The following is a 23042-nucleotide window of genomic DNA, read 5'->3' as shown; positions in this document are numbered from 1 at the left end:
CATAGTGGAGGGTACCTATAATCCCAGCTACTTGGGAGACTGAGGCAGGAGAATCACTTGAACCTGGGAGGCAGAAGTTGCAGTGAGCCAAGATCGTACCATTGCACTCCAGCCTGGGCAACAAGAGTGAAACTCTGTCTCAAAAAAAAAAAGAAAAAGAAAATATGCAAGTGGGAATATAACCTGAAAGAAAGTAAAGAATGAAAATTAGGAGAGGCATGGTGGCTCATGCCTGTAATCCCAGCTCTTTAGGAGGCCAAGACTGGCGGATCATTTGAGGTCAGGAGTCTGAGACCAGCCTGGCCAACGTGGTGAAACCTCCATCTCTACTAAAAACACAAAAAATTAGCCAGGTGTGGTGGGGCTTGCCTGTAACTCCAGCTACTCAGGAGGCTGAGGCACGAGAATTGTTTGAACCCAGGAGGCAGAGGTTTCAGTGAGCTGAGATCACGCCACTGCATTCTAGCCTGGGCAACAGAATGAGACTCTAATCTCAAAAAAACAAACAAACAAACAAACAAACAAACAAATCCATCATCAAAGTAGTATCAGTCAATTTAAGGGAGTATTTGCACAGTAAGAAAGGTCAAATGCAAATGGTAAGTTGAGAGATACAGGGTTTTTTTTTTTTGTAAAAGGCCTATGTTTAACACTAAGGAAATCAGCACTAACTTCAGCTAAACAAGTCTGAAAAATCATAAAAGTAGTAGCCAAATTTTAACAGAATGCAGTGGGAATACACACACAGAAAATGTATGGCATAACAAATTCATAAGACTACTAAATGAACAAAGCAGAATCTAAAGCTACATGTGCAGTAGTATCCAACTATTATAAAATATAAAAAGTTTAGGAGAAAAAGATATATGAAATATAAATATAAAATGTTAACAGCCTTATCTCTGGAAAAGAATATCACAGATGCTTTCTGTTTCTTCTACCTACACTAATACTTTCCAAAATTTGTAAAATGAACGTATTTTTGCTGCATGTACCAATTTTGATACTGATAATATTTTCAGTTGTAAGGCTCTCTTGGCCTATAATTTTGAAGAACAGTATCAGTAGTAGAGTAGAAAGACAATGGACTGTGTACAGAAAAAGGCAATAAGAGCTAGGCAAATAGTACAAAAGGAAGCATAAGATGACAAAGACAACTAATTAAACAAATAATTTAAACTCATCTAATTAAACTTTTATCCCAAGACTGACTCTACAAACCCCTCAAAAGCAAGCTCTTTTCAACTCCTCCTCTACCATCCTTTGCCATTAGCTCCTGATGTCAGAACTAAGAACATAACCTATTTACGAGTTGAAGAGGCTTTGGAAACTTAATGACAGTTTATAGCATCTTTTCCATGAAAAATGTATCCTGAGCTTGTAAGCAACTATTTTACTAATGAGCCTTGTAAACACAGTTCTTAGGTTCATAATTTTCAAATATCCTAGGAAACACTGATTTTATAATTATACAAATACTGAAAGTACAGTGTCCCAGCTTAAATATTTCACTTTCCAGTACCTATATTTTGATTGTTCAATTATACTGAAAGCTCTTATAAGGCAGTAGATGATAACTTCTTACTATTTTATCTTCCTTGAAACTTGGGAGGTAATCATGGTGAGTTACCGGTGGGTTCACTGCTACTGCTAAAGAACACAAGAGAGTATCTGACTGGTTTCACACAATCTAGGAGGTGCTAATACCAAGTATGATGCCAAATGAAAAATTTTTTTAAAAAGTCTAAATATTTTTTCAATATGTGTAACAAAAGCCAGAAATATCTTCAATTACAAAGATTAAGCTGAAGGCAGAAATCATGCTATAAGTGCCTAAAGAAAGATACTTCATCCAACATGACTAATAGTACAGCTGACCCTTGAACAACACAGACTAGAGCTGCAGAGATCGATACATGGACTTTCTTTCGTCTCTGCCACCAGAGACAGCAAGACCAACCCCTCCTCTTCCTTCTTGGACCACTCAATTTGAAGATAATGAAGATCTTTATGATGGTCCACCTCTACTTAATAAATGGTAAATATATTTTCTCTTCCTTATGATTTTCTTAATAACCCTTTCTTTTGGCCGGGTGCAGTAGCTCACACTTGTAATCCCAGCACTTTGGGAGGCCAAGGCAGGAGGATCGCGAGGTCAAGAGATCAAGACCACCCTAGCCAACATGGTGAAACCCCGTCTCTACTAAAAATGCAAAAATTGGCTGGGCATGGTACCTGTTATCCTAGCTACTTGGGAGGCTGAGGCAGGAGAATCGCTTGAACCTGGGAGGTGGAGGTTGCAGTGAGCTAAGATGGCGCCACTTCACTCCAGCCTGGGTGACAGAGCGAGACTCCATCTCAAAAACAAAAAAACATTTTCTTTCCTCTATCTTACTTTATTGTAAGAATACAGTACATATTGTCTTCATGATACTGAAGAAAAAGAATACAGTATGTAATACATAAAATATATAAAATGTATGATAATGGACTCTTTTTATCAGCAAGGCTTTCCAGTCAATAGTAGGGTATTAGTAGTTAGGTTTCTCAGGGAGTGTCAATATCCTTAATCTCTCATTTGTTCAAGGGTTAACGGTATATCAAAAAGGCTTTCTCACACAACCAGGATAAATACTTACCTCACTGCTGGGAGCCTCATGCTCAGGAACCACATCTCTATGCTGGTTTTGAGAAACTGACACTCCATTGACAGAAACAGAAGTGTTTTTTGGTGAATGGAAGGCATTGATGAGATGACTCAGAGGAATTGTAACCTAGAAAAAGATACAAGTTAAAAATTAAGTAGTTTTTTTTTTTTTTTTTTGAATAAACAGAACAATCTTCTTTTTCTTGTCAGGATTTGTTAAGTGTTAAACACACACTATATATCAACCTTGTATACTAAAAACTGTAAGTACTCAGATTTACTGCTGGTGAGAAGAAATTGGTATATTCTTTTAGGATATTATTCTGGACATATAAATCAAAAGTATCAAAAATACATACATTTCTTGTTTCCAGCAATCCATCTTCTAGGAATTTATTCTAAGGAAATAATCTGACAAGTGCTTGCACATGCATAGAGAACAACTCTCATCGAAACATTTTAAAAATAATAAAAAGATGAAAACATCCAGCATTAGAGGAGCAGCAAAATAAAAAATACCACTGGTCAGGCGCAGTGGCTCACACCTGTAATCCCAGCACTTTGGGAAGCCGAGGTGGGCGGATCACTTGAGGTCAGGAGTTCAAGACCAGCATGCCCAACATGGTATAACCCGTCTCCACTAAAAATATGATTACCAGCCTTGGTGGCGGGCACCTGTAATGCCAGCTACTTGGGAGGCTGAGGCAGGAGAATCACTTGAACCTGGGAGGTTGTGTTGAGCCAAGATTGCGCCCTTGTACTCCAGGAGCGAAAATTCCGTCTCAAAAAAAAAAAAGGTAAGTATATATCCAGAATGTTATACTTCTCAACTTCCCCAATGCCACCATGATATGCTAATTCACCATCATCGATATGTGATTTTTTGCAATAGTTTCCTACTCTCCCTGCTCTGCTCTTATCCAGCTGCAGTGTATTCCCAAAAGAGAATAAAAGTGATCGTATTAAAAGCAAAGTCAGTTCACATCACTCCTCTGCTCAAGCCCCTCCAATGGTTTTGGTTCTCCAGTAAGAGTAAACGCCAAAGAACGTCCTAACAACGTGACCTATAAAGTCTTCCATGGTGTGTCTCCTCATTACCTCTCTGAATTTATCTACTATGCTCCCCTTCCTTCTCTCGGCTCCAATCCAACTGGCCTCCTTGCTGTTCCTGAAAACTCATGAATAATCACACACTGTTTAGTATACAATCAAGAAATACTTGTAAGTATCCTTTGTGGAGCAGCCCAAGCAGCTGCTCTGCCTATGGAGTGGCCATTCTTTATTCCTTTACTTTCTTAATAAACTTGCTTTCACTTTATAAACTCTCTTGAATTCTTGTTCAAGATCCAAGAACTCCCTCTTGGGGTCTGGATCGGACCCACTTCCGGTAAAAATTCCAATGTTTATCTCCTCCAAAACTCAAGTTTGAGTTGAGAAGAATGGCAAATTTAGTTGCCACTGTAATCCTGTTAAGAGATGGGACCTTTAAGAGGCATTTAGTTCAGGAGAGCTCTGCCCTCATCAATGGACTAATGCCATTGTTGTGGGGCACAGACCGTTTAATAGATGAAGACAAGAAAAAATAAATAAATGAAGACAAGAAAGATTTAGAATCTGACTCAAAATTTCAGACTTCTCATCCCATGGATAGACATGGATATACAAATTTGTGACATATTAATGAACAAAGCAGACTGTAAAACTACCTTAAGTATGCATACCTGTGCTTGTCTACAGAAAAAAGAAAGTGTGAAAGAATTTATTCTAAGATATATATCCCTGAGTAATGAGATTATTATGGGTGATTTATATTTTCAGCATTTTTAGCAAAAAACATGGATTTGTTTTAAGGCTACTCAAGTGAAGCAATGTATCATTTTTAAAGTCAGAAAGAAACAGTAAGTTCCTTACTCACAGCCAGGGGGCAGTAAAAAGAAAAAAAATAAACAGTAACCTCTTTGGAAACTTTAAAAATAATCATTTCAAGATACAGATTTTTTGCCTATTTATTTTAAAAGGTTTATTTGAATTAGTTTTATCTCTTTTCACTCACAAAAGGATTTAGGATTGAGCTCTTCTCAACAAAAACGTTTGTTGGGCCAGAGAGGTGGCTCACGCCTGTAATCCCAGGACTTTGGGAGGTTTAGGCCGGCAGATCACCTGAGGTCAAGAGTTTGAGACCAGCCTGGCCAACATGGTGAAACTCTGTCTCTACTAAAAATACAAAAATCAGCTGGGCATGCTAGCACATGCCTGTAATCCTGCTACTCCAGAGGCTGAGGCAGGAGAATTGCTAGAACCCAGGAGGTGAAGGTTGCAGTGAGCCGAGATCACACCACTGCACTCCAGTCTGGGCGACACAGCAAGACTCCATCTCAAAAAAAGAAAAAGTTCATTTTCTGTGTCTTCCTTTTACCATTTAATTTCAAGTAATTCAACCAATTGATCAACCAGGAATTCCAAATGTGTTGATCATCTTTCAAAGCAAGAAACGCCTGAGTTTCCACCATATCTGAACCCTGTTAAGACTGCCTATAGTACTTAAAAATCCTTTATCATCTCTACCAACATCACATACTACTAACTCTCCATCCAGTTGATGGGAAATCAGGCCTCTTAATGTGAACTAAAGAAAAGAGTTTAGTTTCAAAAACTTTAACATGATATTCAATAGGCCATGTCAGACATCTTTATCAAACAATTGCTAGGACTCCTCCAGACACTGTCATCTTGGTAAATAACACCTTCAATGCATCCATCTGCTCAAATCCAGAAACACCTCTCTCCATCATCTCTCATATCTGATCCCTCATGCAATTCCACTTTCTTCAAAATATATCTCATTCTCTTCTTTCCATAACCATTGCAACCGCCTTAATAGGGGCTATCTTCGACTGATAACACTTCCATTCTTGCCTTCTCCTATTCTCCATACAGCAAAAAGCCAGAGTCTTTTAAAAATGAAAATCTAATGTTTTAAAACTTTCAATGGTTCCCACCACCACTGAAAATGAAACCAGCCATAACATATCCTTAACTCCCTGTATGATCTGCCTCAAGTCTTTTCTCTAATCTCTTTTGTCTAAATAGCCACACTAGTCTTATGCCTGTGATATCTGTTCACTCTTCACCTGGCTAAGTCCCACTCATATTTACTTCCTATCAATATTAAGAGAAGATTCCACATTTGCTTTGCTCACCTCGTACAAAACTGATGCCCAATAAACAAGCAACTACTTCAATTTGTTAGCCAGTACTAGCACCAAAAAATTAAAAATTCTTAAAATGAGGGGGAGTAAAAGTTACACAAAGAAACACAATCATATGTCTAAACCAAGAGCGTTCATTTTCTTAAAAATAATTTTTTTTTTTTTTTTAATTGAGCTGGAGTTTCACTCTTGTTACCCAGGCTGGAGTGCAATGGCGCGATCTCGGCTCACCGTAACCTCTGCCTCCTGGGTTCAGGCAATTCTCCTGCCTCAGCCTCCTGAGTAGCTGGGATTACAGGCACGCACCACCATGCCCAGCTAATTTTTTGTATTTTTAGTAGAGACGGGGTTTCACCATGTTGACCAGGATGGTCTCGATCTCTTGACTTCGTGATCCACCCGCCTCGGCCTCCCAAAGTGCTGGGATTACAGGCGTGAGCCACCGGGCCCGGCCAAAATAATTTTTAAACAAATCTCAATGTTTTAAAAACTACTTCTTTGCAAAACTGCAAGAATTCTCAAAAAAAAAAAAAAAAAAAAATCTATCACAGGCCGGGCGTGGTGGCTCACGCCTGTAATCCAAGCACTTTGGAGGCCGAGGTGGGCGGATCACCTGAGGTCAGGAGTTCAACACCAGCCTGACCAACACGGTGAAACCCCGTCTTTAAAAAAAAAAAAATTAATTATAAAAAAATCTATCACAATGTTACCATCAAAAAAAAAAAGACTGGAATGAAGCAAGAATAAAACATTGTCACAAGTGATTACCCACAAAAGGTGTAATGAAAACCCTTGAAATCATTTCTCTTCACTACCTTTTGTTTTACAAAACAATAAGGATGAGGCTCGGAAATACATTAGTTATTTCTGTAAAAAGAGCAAAAAAATGCAGGACTTGCCATTCAAATTATTATACCATGTTTGGGTTAAATTTAAATTTCATTTAAAAGGAAATAAAGAGCAGGGATCAGGGTTGTGAACACTAAAGCCAGTGGAAAGTCAGAAGAAAAGGGAACATTAGCCGCTCCCTTTACACCTACGGTGGAGACATTTCCCCAGTCCCCACCCCCGAACGCCGGACACTGAACAAAGCCGGACGGATTCTCTAGCAAAAATTCCACTCAATCAGTTCGATAAGCCAGGATCTCTCTCTCTCCATCACGCTCACATCCCGCCTCTGCCCCCAACAGCTTCATCCTCAGCCCTGAAGTCTCGGGCCCACTCTCAGCGTTGTCTGCTGATCCACTCCACAATCATGGGACTAGCGATGAGTTAATCGCTTCCTTCCTAGAGTCCCTTTAGAGAAATTGCTCCCACAAACGCAATATGCAAACAGCCGCGGGCAGGTCGGAAGGAAAAAAAAAAGGACTGAAAGCCGGGCTTACCTGCGGTTGAACCGTGCTCGACAAGGAAAACATCTCCTGCGGGCCCTCAGCGACCTCACCCGCCTGCCGAAACTGCCCCTCTGTTCCTGGCCTGGCGGGGAGGCGCTGAGCCCTTCTTTTTTCCTTTTTCTCCCCCTCGTTGCCCCTCACTCCTCCCAGAAACGGAAAATGGCCTCCCCTTCCTACAGCTACTGCAACGACAGACAATCCGCCCCGGAAGATGAGGTGTTAACGCAACAGTACTTCCGGGACAAGTGGGCGCCCTCCCCGCCGAGTGCCTACGCGTTCTTGGCAGCCCCAATGTAGTTGATATTTACAAGGAACATTACTTGTAAACATATTTACAAGTCCCCAAAGGTCGTTAGCCGTTTTTGTTTTTTTAGATAGAGTGTCGCTTTGTCGCCAGGCTGGAGTGCAGTGGCGCGATCTCGGCTCACTGCAACCTCCGCCTCCCGGGTTCAAGCAGTTCTCCTGCCTCAACCTCCCAAGTAGCTGGGACTACAGGCGCCCGCCACCACGCCCGGCTAATTTCCTCTTCAGACTTTCTATAGTTTCCTTATGAAATCTTCTGACTAGGTCTTGAGCAATAAGGTCTTTTGCTACAATTTAGTGCTTTTTCCCTCACATTAAATCGAAAATTCTCCCTGTTGGTTCTCATCTATTTCAGTCAAGGAAATTACATCCTGGGAAAACGTCAGATGATAGGAGCGGCCACCCGCTTCCTGCCCATCCAGTTTCTCCACATTCTGTGCCTTCAGTAGCTTCCAGACCTCATCCCTAGTCCTCGCTATACTAAAGACTCCGAACTGGTTTCTACGCCTCTAGCGGCTGGGAGGTCGTGTCGGGGAGAAAGACCGCTTCCCACCAGCCTCGCTAGGAGGCCGGGAGAAATCTCTTCAAATCCTGCGATTTAGAGTCCAGTCCCAGTCGTCTCGTTTCTGGTCGGTCCAGAACTGTTTGTGCCTCCTCCCTGATGACGAATGATGTCAGTGGGGCCGCGGTCACCGCCCACGAAGAGTCTACCGCTGTGGATTCAGGGCTTTCCCGGCGTCCAAGCCCTGCCGCGTCTGCTGAGGGGAGGTGACGAGGGCGGGACGCAGCGGCGCGGTGACGTCACGGCCGCGCGGCGTGGGCGGAGCCTCACTTTGAACCCAGTTGGCGGGAGTGGCTGCTGGCAGAGAGGCGGTGGCTGCGGGTTCGCTGTCGTCTGTCCAGCGATGGAGCCCACCGCAGGGAGCGAGAAGGATGCTGGAGGAGGCGCGGCTACTGAGGAGGGCGTGAATAGGATCCCGGTGCCAAGACCGCCCTCCATTGAGGAATTCAAAATAGTGAAGCCCATTAGCCGAGGTGCCTTCGGGAAAGTGTATCTGGGGCAGAAAGGCGGCAAATTGTATGCAGTAAAGGTAGGAAGTCAAGGAGGAGCAAAGGAAGGGGTCAGGCCCTTCGGCCCTCCTTCCTGCCCTCTCGTCGTGGGCAGGCCCCGGGGCTGCTGGAGCGGGGAGTCTGGGTGGCCCGACTTGCTGAAGCCTGCTGAGCCCTGCGAGCTGACTTTTGGGGACGACATCAGCGGTTGGGTCGGGTGTCTCGCCTCTGCTCCGCCCTTCCCTCCATTTCGTGGATGCCTAGTGAGAACAGCAAAGTTTGACCTCCTTCTCCCTGCTCAGCTTTAGCAAATGAGGAAACTGAGGCCAAAGGCAAAGGGACTTGACCGAGGTGATTACATTGGCCTTAGTTCAACATGAACTTAAAGCCAAAGCCCTGATTCGTAGTCTCACCCAGACTTGAATCAGGTTTCTAAATCCAAAAGGTTTTAAGTAATTCGTGGTTTTGTTTACCTTGTTTGTTTGCTTTGACTTGCAGAATCGCCGAAATTTTTCTGCCATAGAAGAGTGATTAGTTTGTAGGCACTGATGCCTTTTTAACTCTTAACCAGGAGGAAGATGCGCTATTTTCTAAGTCTTTAATAATTCTTTTTTAAGATGAATTGTTGCTCTGTCGCCCAGACTAGAATGCAGTGGCACCATCTCGGCTTCCTCCTGGGTTCAAGCGATTCTCCTGTCTCAGCCTCCCAAGTAGCCGGTATTACAGGCGCGCTCCATCTCGCCCGGCTGATTTTTGTATTTTTTTAGTAGAGATGTGGTTTCACCATGTTGTTTTCGTCCTGTTGGCCAGGCTGGTCTTGAGCTCCTGACCTCAGGAGCCACCTCCGTCCACCTCGGCCTCCCAGAGTGCTGGGATTACAGGCTTGAGCCACTGCACCTGGCCCTGTTCTCAATTTTTTTTTTGAGACAGGCTGGAATGCAGTGGCACGATCTCAGCTCACTGCAACCTCCGCCTCAGGGTTCAAGCAATTCTCCTGCCTCAGCCTCCTGAGTAGCTGAGATTACAGGTATGCCCCACCACACCTGGCTAATTGTGTTTTTAGTAGAGATGGAGGTTTCACCATGTTGGCCAGGCTGGTCTTGGACTCCTGACCTCAAATGATCTGCCAGTCTTGGCCTCCCAAAGTGCTGGGATTACAGGCATGAGCCACAGCATCTGGCATTATGAAATTTTTGTGTTAGTATTACCTATTTGTTTGATGTATCTTCTGGATTCTTTTCACGCATTTGGCCTTTACCAGGATTGAGTTTGGAATATTCATTAAATTTGTAACTGTCACTTCCAGGTTATACTCTAGCTTTGCAGTTTGATGTAGATTAATTTACAACCTATTGTATAACCAAAAGATCTCGAGTGAGCCCATTCTCTTCAAATCTTCTATTGTGAAATCTAGAATGCACTTTTATGTAGAGTAGGTTGAAATATGTCCTAAGCCGATCTTTTGTCCATGCAGCAGTGTGTATCATTCTAAAAACGCTCAACATGTATCAGGCTGTTCTGTCCATTCTTGGTACTCATCCATTCCTGTGGTTTCACATTACTCACATTGCTGCACTGAGTGAAGGCGGTAAAGGAAATGGGAAACCAGCAACCTGTCAGTGGGATTTCAACTTCCTATTGGACATTGTCAAGTGAATATCTAGCACACACCTCCAAATTCTACTTGCCTAACCTTAACCAGTTCTCCCCACCTAACTGCCTAAACTCTGAATCTCCTGTATTTTCTCTCTCCATTTAATAGCACCACCGTCATCCCTGACCTTCAGACTAGAAACCTGAATCATTTTAACTTTATTTCATTTCTATATATCTCTCAGTGTTCCTGTCAACTTTCATCTCCTTTAGTCATTCTTTTTACCCATTTCCTTTCCCAAGTCCCTGTCCAAATACAGGCTTTCACTTTTCCCCTATTTGTTTACTTATAAAGGTACAGGCCGGGTACAGTGGCTAACCCCTGTAATCCCAGCACTTTGGGAGGCCAAGGCGGGTGGATCACCTGAGGTCAGGAGTTCGAGACTAGCCAGGCCAACATGGTGAAATCCCATCTCTACTAAAAATACAAAAATTAGCCAGGAGTGGTGGTGCCTCCCTGTAATCCCAGCTATTCAGGAGGTTGAGGCAAGAGAATCACTTGAACCCGGGAGGCAGAAGTTGCAGCGAGCTGAGATTGCACCAACGTACTCCAGTCTGGGTGACAGAGCAGGACTCTGTCTCAAAAAAATTTAAGTTAAATTAAATTACATTTTTAAAAGGCCAGGCACGGTGGCTCACGCATGTAGCCTGTAATCCTGCACTTTGGGAGGCCAAAGTGGGCTGATCACCTGAGGTCAGGAGTTCAAGACCAGCCTGGCCAACATGGCGAAACCTCGTCTCTACTAAAACTATAAAAATTAGCTGGATGGTGGAATGCACCTGTATTCTCAGCTATTCAGAAGTCTGAGGTAGGAGAATGGCTTGAACTCAGGAGGTGGAGTTTGCAGTGAGTCAAGATCACACCACTGCACTCTAGCCTGGGAGACAGGGTGACGCTCTATCTCAAAAAAAAAAAAAAGTACAATTCAGTGGCTTTAGTAAATTAAATAGTTGTATAACCATCACCACAGTCCAATTTTAGAATATTTCCATTGCTGGAAGACCTCTTCTGCTCGTTTACAGTGTCTACCCCATTAACACCCCCAGACCCAGATAACCGCTAATCTACTTTCTGTCTTTATAGGTTTCCCATTTCCGGACATTTCATATAAATGGCATCATACGATAAGTGATCTTCTGCATCTGTTTTTTTTTCATTTGACATGATGTTTCTGAGGTTCATCATGCTTTATTTCCATATGTAGTCTGTTGGAAGAGCCTCCTAACTAGAATTATTATCTTCGTTTTTTCATTCATTCTTTACACGTAAACTTATATGTAAACTCAAGTTCAAACTCCTTAGAAAAGCAGTCATGTCCATAGTTCTGGCTCCGTATTTCCACTGTATCATCCTCATACCCTGTCTTTTAGACGCAGCAGACAATTGGCTAGTCCCTCAATGCTGTGCATTTTCTTGCTTCTGTGCTTGTGTTTATGCTGGGACCTTCTTAAGTGCTTTTCTTCCACCCTTTTCCGCCCTTCACCTATTTTTTTTTTTTTTTTTGAGATGGAGTCTTGCTCTGTCACCGAGGCTGGAGTGTAGTGGCAGATCTCAGCTCACTGCAATCTCCGCCTCCCAGACTCAAGAGATTCTCTTGCCTCAGCCTCCCAAGTAGCTGAGATTATAGGCGCATGCCACCACACCTGGCTAATGTTTGTATTTTTAGTAGAGACAGGGTTTCGCCATGTTTGTCAGACTGGTCTCGAACTCCTGACCTTGTGATCTGCCCACCTTGGCCTCCCAAAGTGCTGGGATTACAGGCGTGAGCCAACACGCCCAGCCTCCACCTGTTTTATTCATGTATTAAGATTCATCTTAGCTCCCCTTCAAACCTTCCCTGATCTGTCAGACCCATCTCATTGAATTGGTTATTTTATATGATCCTGAGAGTTTTGCTTTTCCTTCTACAGTACTTAATCATGATCAGTTGTTGAAATGAAAACAGCTATCCATTGGTTCTATCAGTATTTGCTTAGCACCCACCCTCTTTGTGTCTAGGAACTCGCAATGGGGAAGAAAACAAACATGTCCTCATAGCCAGTAGAATGATAGGAAAAATCCTGTTACTGGCTTCCTTTTTCAATTTCCCTTGGCTTTCTTAAAGAAAGGAGTTAAGGCAGGAATTTACCATGTAGTAATGATTTTATTAAGTGCTCTAGTAAATCATTGAAAGAAATATGCCTGGCTGGGCATAGTGGCTCATGCCTGTAATCCAAGCACTTTGGAGGCCAAGGCGGGAGGATCACCTGACGTCAAGAGTTCAAGACCAGCCTGACAAACATGGTGAAACCTTGTCTTTTTTAAAAAAACGAAATTTAAAAAATAAAGATATATATATATATATATATATATATATATAAAGAAATTAGCCTTTTTTTCTTACAGCAGTCCTGAGAATTGATCCCAGTGTTACTGACTATTCAGTTTAGTATTCCAACATTATTTTTATTTATTTTTAGTTTTATTTCTATTTTACTATTAGTGTTAGGTTTTAGTAGTTCTAATCATTGTAACTTAAGTTTTTTTTCTAGGCAAACTTCCAACATTATTTTTCTTTCTGATTCTATTCCTGTCTGTCAAAGAATCAGAAGTTAAAAAAAAAAAAATTAAGTAGTTACTCCATGCCCAGGTTCCTAGTTATCTGTGGGCTTATGAGAAATGTAACTATCTTTTGACTTTGTTATCAGAACAGTGGAACAGAAATTTTTTCTATTAATATGCAGAGCAGTCAGGGAGCATTTGTTTAATTTTTTTTCCTTCTCAAAAGAGACTGTGATACTTCTGCCATTTAATGCCAAGATAAGAAATTTTGTCTTGAAGATTTTTTTTTTTAAATCTTAACTACTTTTTTGTACATGGTTTCCTGATAGCAGTGTAAGATCCACATGACATCTATATGTGCTCTCTATGTTAGCATTTTCATGATGGCAACTTTGGAACCTGAGATCATTCTGTAACTAAAAAAAAGAGGCAGGGAACTGTGGCTCACACCTGTAATCCCAGCACTTTGGGAGGCCAAGACAGGAGTATTGCTTGAGGCTCATTTTAGGCCAGCCTGGGCAACATGGTGAGACCTTGTCTCTACAAAAAAAATAAAAAATTAGCCAGATGTACCGGTGTGTGTCGGTAGTCCCAGCTACTTGGGAGGCTGAGGCGGGAGGATCACTTGAGCCCGGGGAATCAAGGCTGCACTCAGCCTGGGTGACACAGTGAAACTCTGTCTCAAAATAAAATAACATGATGTCACGTTTATTTTATTTTATCTATTACAGGTTGTTAAAAAAGCAGACCTGATCAACAAAAATATGACTCATCAGGTACAAGCTGAGAGAGATGCACTGGCACTAAGCAAAAGCCCATTCATTGTCCATTTGTATTATTCACTGCAGTCTGCAAACAATGTCTACTTGGTGAGTAAATAATTTTTACATTGTTTCTTTAACCATTCAGCAGTCAGTGAACCCAGTGGTTTAAGAGAACCATGTCTGGGTTCAGAGAACTTGCATTTGAATTCTGGCTGCACTCACTACCTTGGCAAATTTATCTGTTATATTAGTTAGACTTCTCCAAAGAAAAAGAACCAATAGGACATATGCATATGGTGTGTGTATGTGTATGTGTATATACTTAGAGAGATGGGCTGGAGCTCACACCTGTAATTCAAGCACTTTGAGAGGCTGAGACAGGAGGATCACTTGAGGCCAAGAGTTCGAGACCAACTTGAGGAACATAGTGAGACTCCATCTCTACAAAAAAATTAAAAATTAGCTGGGCATGGCGGTGTGCAGCTAGCTAATAGAGTCACCATTGCACATAACTGCACCCCAGCGTGGGCCACAGAGTAAGACTTTGTCTCTATTAAATAATTAAGAGAGAGAGAAAATTTTAGGGAATCAATTCCATGATTGTGAGGGTGGCAAGTCTGAAATCTGCAAGGTAGATTGGCAGAATGGAGACACAGGGAAGGGTTGATGTAGATCTAGCATGGAGACAGAATTCCATTTTCCTCTGGGACCTCAGTCTTTTTTCTTTTGTTTATTCATTTTTTAATATTAAGAAAAAATTAAAATTAAATTGCCACCCAGGCTGGAGTGCAGTTGTATCATGCATGGCTCACTGCAGCCTCCACGACCTGGGCTCAAGTGATCCTCCTGTCCTAAGTACTTGGGACAACGTGCATATACCACCACACCCAGCTAACTTAAAAAAATTTTTTTTGTGGAGATTGGGTTTTGCTATGTTTTCTAAGCTGGTTTGAACTCCTGGCCTCAAGCAATCCTCCTCCCTCAGTCTCTCAAAGTGCTGGGATTACAAGTGTGAACTACCATGTCAAGCTCCCTTTTTTTGTTGTTGTTAAAGGCCTTAAGCTGATTTATTGAGGGCTACCTACATTATTATGAAGGATAATTTCCTTTACTCAAAATCTACTGATTTAAATATTAATCTTATCTAAAGGTTACTTTCATGGGGACATTTCAACTGGTATTTGACCAAATATTTAATATCAGAGTACCATGACCTAGCCAGATTGATGCATAAAATTACCCATTGCACCTCAGTTTCCTCGTCTGTGAAATGGAGATAATAATAGTACCTACCTCAAAGGGTGTTATGAAATTTCAGTAAGTTAGTATAAAACATAAAAGCATAAAGTAGAATAGTGTTCAGATACACAATGCTAAAGATATTTGTTAAGTAAAAGACATAAAAGAGAAATACTTTATAAAGCTTGGTATAAAGAGGGAAAGATACTGGGAAGTGATAGGTTTTGGGTGTGTGGACTTTGAGAGTTGCTTTCTTCTAATTTAAAGCTGCAGTTTGCACTCCATTGAGGAATTTGATGGGGTAGGGATCAGGCAAGGATGACAGGTATTTTGACTACAAATCCCAGAGGTTCTTCTGACCTCACAAATGATCTGTGGATTAAATGTTTGATAACTCCAATAGCGTCTGTTTCGCACAGTACAAATGTTTTTCCATGAATGGATGGGCCTTTAGGATGTAGGTTCTAGACCTGGGACTTACATGTTTATTAACAGAAATCTTATTCTTTTAATAATTTGGTTACCTCCAAGTGTGGAAACACTTTATGCTTGATATACTAAAGACCTCTTGGAACTCTGAAACATAATTGTGCCACATTTCAACTTTTTGCTGTACCAAAAACCCGAGACTAAACAGAACTCTACTATGGAAAAATATCATATCCAGCATCAAGCTATAGATGTAAAAATTCACAATATGCTATAAAAATGGTATCTTCTTGTGTCTGATGGTTTAATTTATTTCCAATCTTTCTTTTTTTTTTTTTTCTTTTTTTTTTTGAGACAGAGTTTCGCTCTTGTTACCCACGCTGGAGTGCAGAGGCATAATCTCGGCTCATCGCAACCTTCACCTCATGAGTTCAAGCGATTCTCCTGCCTCAGCCTCCTGAGTAGCTGGGACTACAAGTTCATGCCACCACGCCCAGCTAATTTTTTGTTTTTTTAGTAGAGATGGGGTTTCATTGTGTTAGCCAGGATGGTCTGGATCTCCTGACCTCGTAATCTGCCCACCTCGGCCTCCCAGAGTGCTGTGATTACAGGCATGAACCACTGCCCCAGCCATCTTTCATTTTTTGAGTATATGTGAACTGATGTTAAATGTGGTACAAAGATTTAATGGGAAAGCCAGAAAACTTTTGAAATTAAAAAGTTTTTTAGGACAGTTGTAAGCACCTTTTTTTTTTTTTGGACTAATTTAGGAAAAGTTTTTTGCAAACCAGTTATTTAAGTGTACGGTGTAATGTGATCATACTATGAATACTACAGTAGCCCCCCCTTATCCTTGGGGGATACTTTGTAAGACCCCCCCAGTAAGTACCTTAACGTAGATAATACCAAATCTTTTATATATTTTTTCCTATATATACATACCTATGATAAAGCTTAATATACAAATTAGGCCCAGTAAGAGATCAACACCAATAACCAAAAATAGAATAATTGTAACAATGTACAGTAGTCTCTTTTTATCTGTGGTTTCTTACCCTCTGTCACCCACAGTTTGAAAATATTAGATGGAAAATTCTAGAAACAATTCATAGGTTTTAAATTGCACCCATCTTGCTTCATCCTGCCTTGTCTTGCCTGGGAGATGAGTCATCCCTTTGTCCAATGTATCCACCCTGTACATGCTCCTGTCAGTCACTTATTTATCAGATCTCAGCTATTAGATGGACTGTCAGAGTATCACAGTACTTGTATAATCTTTATTTTACTTCATTATGGCCCCAAAGTACAAGAGTAGTAATGCTGATAATTCAGATATTCCAAAGAGAAGCCAAAAAGGGCTTCCTTTAAGTAAAGATGTGAAAGTTCTTAATAGAGAAAGAAAATTGTTGCTGAGGTTGCTAAGCTCTATGGTAAGAACAAATCCTCTACCCATCAAATTGTGAACAGTATGTTGTTATAATTGTTCTATTTTATCATTAGTTATTGTTGTTAATCTCTTACTGTGCCTATACAAAAATTAGCCAGGCATGGTGGCTGGCACCTGTAATCCTACCTACTTAGGAGGCTGAGGCAGGAGAATTGCTTGAACCCAGGAAGCGGAGGTTGCAGTGAGCCAAGATTGCACCACTACACTCCAGCCTGGGTGACAGAGTGAGAATCTGTCTCAAAAAAGTAAATAAATAAACTTTATCCTAGGTATGATGTATAGGAAAAAACATAGGCTATATAGAATTTGGTACTGTCTGAGGTTTCAGGCATCCACTGGGAGTACTGGGATACATCCCCTGCAGAGAAGGGGGAACTGCTGCACTGTAATCCTAACACTTTGGGAGGCCAAGGCAGGCAGATAGATCACCTGAGGTCAGGAGTTCGAGACCAGCCTGACCCAACATGGTGAAACCCTGTCTCTACTAAATATATAAAAATTAGCTGGGTGTGGTGGCAGGCACCTGTAATCCCAACTACTCAGGAAACTAAGGTGGGAGAATCACTTGAACCCAGGAGGCAGAAGTTGCACTGAGCCAAAATCGTTCCATTGCGCTACAGACTGTGCAACAAGAGCAAAACTCTGTCTCAAAAAATAAAAATAATTAAATAAATAAAATAAAAGTAATAAAACTTACATGAATGTGCTCTCCCTCAAAATATCGTACTGTATTCTCCTATTTTTGGACCTCTTGTAACTGAAACTATGGAAAGTGAAGCTGTGGATAAGGTGGGACCACTGTTTTCTATTTTTTCCACTTATTGGTGACCTACCTCATCCTTTTTTTTTTAACCTCATCCTTTTTAATGACTGCATAGAATTCTATTGATTTAGTTATGAATTCCATAATTTCCTTAATGAATGTCTTATTGATGAAATTTGTTGAATATCATCATTTAATGGGATTTGGTTTGTTTGTTTTACTTTCTTTTTGGTCCTAAACAACACTACAGTGAATACTTTAGTGGGAATTACAATATTATCTGGTTGTCATGACCTCTTCTGTGGGCGATGAGACCTGATTCTATGGGGAAAGATTTTGGAATGAGGATACAAATATATGTGGGAATTCACTAACAAAACAAAGTTAAAGGGAGCCCCATCAAGAGATCCCTAGATTCTGAGAAAGCATGAGATGGAAATCTGTGTTGCAGGATGATTCACCATGTGAGTGAGTCAAAAATATATATATATACTGGAAGTAAGAAGGTGAATACCAGATACAAAGCTGGTGGTTGGCAAACTAGGCCTCATAGGCCGAATCTGACTCACTGTCTTTCCGTAAGGTAAAAATAGGTTTTACATTTTTAAAAGGTTGGGAAAAAATCAAAAGAATATATATATATGCCCAATATTTTCAAAAGTGACAATACCCATATTGTTTACTAAAACTAAAACTGCTGGATTTAAGATTTCTGATTTATTTGCAGTTCTTTTTGTCCTTGAAATGCACTGTCATGATTCTATTTTTTGAAGTCACTTGAAATCATTCTCTATGTAGTTCTAAAACTTGATATACAGCTAGGTTCATATGTTTCCCTTTTATATCAGAGATCTCTACTTTGAAAAGAAATTCCTAAGAGTACCAGAAGAAAACCAATGTGTATTTTTTTTTTGAGACAAGACCCAGGGGGCAGAGTGAGACTCCATCTCAAATAAATAAATAAAATAATAAAATAAAATAAAAATTTTAAATAACACAAGATACCCTTTACAGAGTCAAATGAAAAGTTCAAAGAAAATATTTGTTGTCCAAAAGACAGATAAGAGGCTAATTTTACTATTGCATAAACAGATTATACAAATCAATAAGAAAAGTTTGTTTATCCTAGTAGAAAAATGGGCAAAGGTTGGAAAAACAGTTTAGAGATGAAATATAAAAGGAAAAACACAATGTGTAGTGATGCCTAATCTTCCTAATAGTTAATGAACTAAACATTTAAGCAAGACCTTTTTGTTGTTGTTGTTTGAGACAGTTTTCCTGTCACCCAGGCTGGAGTGCAGTGGCGTGATCTCAGCTCACTGCAATCTCCGCCTCACAGGCTCAAGCGATTCTCATGCCTCGGCCTCCCGAGTAGCTGGGATTACAGGCCTGTGCCACCATGTCCAGTGGTGACTTCAAAAAGCAGAATCATAACAGTGCATTTCAAGGACAAAAAGAACTGCAAAAAAATAATTTTTGTATTTTTTTAGTAGAGATGGGGCTTTGCCATGTTGATCAGGCTGGTCTTGATCTCCTGACCTCAACTGATTCACCCACCTTGCCCTCCCAAAGTGCTGGTAATACAGGTGTGAGCTACTGCACCCAGCCCATTTCTTTTCCTTATATTGGCAAAGATAAAAATGATTGATAATCGCTGTTGGGGAAAGTAACAGAGATTTTGTGTGTAATAAATAATGTAGATAATTGAACCTATCTACAACTATTGACTAACCTCTATGTACCAGGGAAGCTACTGACCCTGAAAAAGAAATTCTCTCACTAAGTTATCAGCAGGCGGTATTTTTCTGGCTTAAAACTATAGAATAATTTTGAGAATAATGACTCTACACATAGAAGGAATAATAGAGTCTTGCAATCAACATAGCAATAATGGATTCAGGCAAGCATGGTGGTCATGTGGTGCTAAAATCATTGGTTGAGAGTTTCTGGGGGGAATGTTTTGCATACATAGTCTCAGAGTATCTTTCTGCAGATTGCTTTTTCATCACAAAGGGGAAAAAGGTACAACTTAAATAGAGAAATCTGAGTTACCACGTTAACCAAGTGAACAAAGTTAACATGACCAGTAATGGGACACACTGACATTAGGTGTCTAATCTGGTGGGAGTCAGTGAGAAGTACTCAACATCACTTAGATGATATTTTTTGCCAAAAATCGATAACCTGAATCAAATCACAAGGAAATAATCGACAACCCCAAATTGAAGGACTTCTGTGCATAAACCTGTGCTCTTCAAAAATGTCTGCATCATTGGCCAGGCATGGTGGCTCACGCCTATAATCCCAGCACTTTGGGAGGCCAAGGTGGGGGGATCACAAGGTCAGGAGTTCAAGACCAGCCTGGCCAAGATGGTGAAACCCTGTCTCTACTAAAAATACAAAAATTATGATTCTTTGATGCCTCCTTTAAATATATATATATATAAATTAGCCAGGCGTGGTGCCAGGCGCCTGTAATCCCAGCTGCTTGGGAGGCTGAGGCAGGAGAATTGCTTGAACATGGGAGGTGGAGGTTACAATGAGCTAAGATCGAACCACTGTATTCCAGCCTTGGCAAGAGAGTGAGACTGCATTTCAAAAATAAGAAAACAAGTCTGCATTATCAAAAACTCTCCCATCTACCCATCAAAAAGGCTGAAAAACTGCTCCAGATTAAAGGAGACTAAAGAGACACAACAACCAAATGCCATGCATGACCCTGGCTTAGGAATGGGGGATGAGGAGGATGATTTCAGGATGGTCAGATAAATTTGAACATGGACTCTATATTAGGTAATAGCATTATATTGGTGTTAAATTCACTTAATTTTATTATACTATAATTATGTAAGAATATTTCATTAGGAAATATATGATGAATTTAGTGGTGACAGGTGATGACCTTTCCAACTCTATTCCCAAATTATTCAGCAAAAATTTTAAAATTACCCATTATTCCGTTCCTTCTCTAGTGTCAAAAAAAGGTAGAAAAAGAAAAAAGTAAAATAAAAATTACACATAATACCAGGTTTGCTATTGTTGCCATTTTCAAAATACAAATGGCTTTAGTCTAAACAAAAATGCATGCATATAAAATATACTTAGGTTGGTTGTTAATAATTTATAGTTTGTAAATACTAACATAGACTGGGCAAGGTGTCTGAGGCCTATGTCAGTGCTTTGGGAGGCAGAGGCAGGAGGATCACTTGAAGCCACGAGTTTGAGGTTGCAGTGAGCTATGGTCAGATGACTGTACTCCAGTCTAAGTAACAGAGCAAGACCCTGTCTCAAAATAAATAAACACTAATATGTAAATATTAAACAGTTATTTTATATGCATATATGTGGAGAGGAAGATAGCAAATATTGCAGTTATGGGTGAATCTAGATAAAGAGTATATAGGAAATCATTCTAATATTCTCGCAACTTTATTACAAGTTTGAATTTTTGTTCACACTGAACAGTTTACTTTTTTGTTTTTTTAATTTGAGATAGAATCTCCCTCTGTTGCCCAGGCTGGACTATAGTGGCTCAATCTTGGCTCACTTCAATCTCTGCCTCCTGGGTTCAAGCGATTCTCATGCCTCAGCCTCCCAAGTAGCTGAGATTACAGGCACGTGCCACCAGGCCCAGCTAATTTTTTGTATTTTTAGTAGAGATGGGGTTTTGCTATGTTGGCCAGGCTAATCTTGAACTCCCGGCCTCAAGTGATCTGCCCATCTTGGCCTCCCAAAGTGCTGAGATTACAGGCATGAGCCACTGTGCCTAGCCTAAACCTTTAATTTTAATTTTTATTTTTTTTTAATTTTATTTATTTATTTATTTTGAGATGGAGTTTCGCTCTTGTTACCCAGGCTGGAGTGCAATGGCGCGATCTCTGCTCACCGCAACCTCCGCCTCCCGGGTTCAGGCGATTCTCCTGCCTCAGCCTCCTGAGTAGCTGGGATTACAGGCATGCGCCACCATGCCCGGCTAATTTTTTGTATTTTTAGTAGAGACGGGGTTTCACCATGTTGACCAGGATGGTCTCGATCTCTTGACCTCGTGATCCACCCGCCTCGGCCTCCCAAAGTGCTGGGATTACAGGCATGAGCCACTGCGCCCGGCCCAGCCTTTAATTTTTAATTAAAAACTATGGCAACATGAATAAACCCAGTATTCATGTATTATAAGTAATAGCAATAAAAGGTAGTTTTGAGAGCCATGCCAAATATTTTAACTGTAATGCCCAAATACTAGATTTTTAAAGTAATCAGATTGTTTTTATTTCACAATATTAAACTCTTTTTTGATAGGTAATGGAATATCTCATTGGGGGAGATGTCAAGTCTCTCCTACATATATATGGTTATTTTGATGAAGAGATGGCTGTGAAATATATTTCTGAAGTAGCACTGGCTCTAGACTACCTTCATAGACATGGAATCATCCACAGGTAAAGACTCACTTTTCTCCAAATTCTTACTGAAAAACTCAACTAATCAAATTACATATTTGAGTCTCAAATACTTACGGTAACCACTTGCACTTATTTCCAGGTTCTCTAAAGTTTACTAGTAACTTGTATTAGTTTAGAAATTAACTCTTCTTTCATCTCCCTGTGTTTTTTTTTTTAAACATATTGCCTTGAACATCAGTATAGCATGTATTTATTTATTTTTTTGGTTGAGACAGGGTTTCACTTTGTCACCCAGGCTGTGGAGTGCAGTGGCTCGATCTTGGCTCAGTACAGCCTCAACCTCCAGGGCTCAAGCAATCCCCCTGCCTTGGCCTCCCAAGTATTTGGGATTGGAGGCATGTGCCACCACTCCTGGTTTTTGTTGTTGTTGTTGTTTTGTAGAAACAAGGTTTTAGCATTTTTCCCAGGCTGGTATTTTAACTGCTGGGCCCAAGGGATCCTCCCACTTCAGCCTCCCAAAGTGCTACCATTACAGACATGAGCCACCATGCCCCACTAAGTATGGCATTTTTCTGTGAAGAGTATTGAATCCTTTCTGCTCCTCTGCATTACACAAAAGTGCTTTATTTTGTAGTCTACCCGATTTATAATGCTTTTTCTCTATGCAAAAAAAGTCAGATTAAATGACTTATTAAATCTCAATCTTACCTTCCTTTAAGAAGGCGACATAGGCCAGGTGGGGTGGCTCACGCCTGTAATCCCAGCTCTTTGGGAGGCTGAGGTGGGTGGATCACCTGAGGTCAGGAGTTCGAGACTGGCCTGGCCAATATAGTGAAACCTTGTCTCTACTAAAAATACAAAAATTAGCCGGGTGTGGTGGCGGTTGCCTGTAATCCCAGCTGCTTGAGAGGCTGAGACAGCAGAATCACTTGAACCTGGGAGGCATAAGTTGCAGTGAGCTGAGATCTCGCCATTGCACTCCAGCCTGTGTGACAAGAGTGAAACTCCATCTCAAGAAAAAAAGAAGGTAAATGTAAATTTGAACTGGCTTGAGGTTGATTTTATCTAATAAGGTTTCTTTATTTTAATGGAATATCTAATGAATGATATCAGAGATAATCTAGTATTCATTTATCTTTTCTGTAGATTCAGATAAATAATACAAAAGATGTTTCGCTTTCGAGAGATGTTTTTTGCACTTT

At 40.7% G+C, this 23042-nt stretch overlaps 2 protein-coding genes across 3 annotated transcripts in view; one reads left to right on the top strand and one right to left on the bottom strand.

The window, feature by feature from the left end:
• Positions 1-8184, bottom strand: part of YME1L1 (YME1 like 1 ATPase) — a 45275-nt gene extending 37091 nt beyond the window's left edge. The window contains exons 1-2 of the mRNA XM_012437793.3: positions 7242-8184; positions 2640-2774 (exon numbers count right to left, since the gene is read on the bottom strand). Coding sequence (XP_012293216.2) covers positions 2640-2774; positions 7242-7274 — 168 coding nt within the window. The 5' untranslated portion in view covers positions 7275-8184. The remainder of the gene's footprint in view (positions 1-2639; positions 2775-7241) is intronic.
• Positions 8185-8418: 234 nt separating this feature from the next.
• MASTL (microtubule associated serine/threonine kinase like) overlaps positions 8419-23042 on the top strand; it is a 38733-nt gene continuing 24109 nt past the window's right edge. For both annotated transcript variants that reach the window (XM_012437791.3, XM_012437790.3), the window contains exons 1-3: positions 8419-8644; positions 13530-13667; positions 21737-21876. In XM_012437791.3, the coding sequence (XP_012293214.2) occupies positions 8459-8644; positions 13530-13667; positions 21737-21876 (464 nt within the window). In that variant the 5' untranslated portion in view covers positions 8419-8458. The remainder of the gene's footprint in view (positions 8645-13529; positions 13668-21736; positions 21877-23042) is intronic.

The sequence above is a fragment of the Aotus nancymaae genome, unplaced genomic scaffold (assembly GCF_030222135.1).
Source record: "Aotus nancymaae isolate 86718 unplaced genomic scaffold, 86718_ANA_hifiasm-v0.15.2.pri h1tg000077l, whole genome shotgun sequence".
NCBI classification, from domain to species: Eukaryota; Metazoa; Chordata; class Mammalia; order Primates; family Aotidae; genus Aotus; species Aotus nancymaae.
Note: the sequence above shows the minus strand (reverse complement) of the source record. Positions and strands in the feature narration are given on the sequence as shown.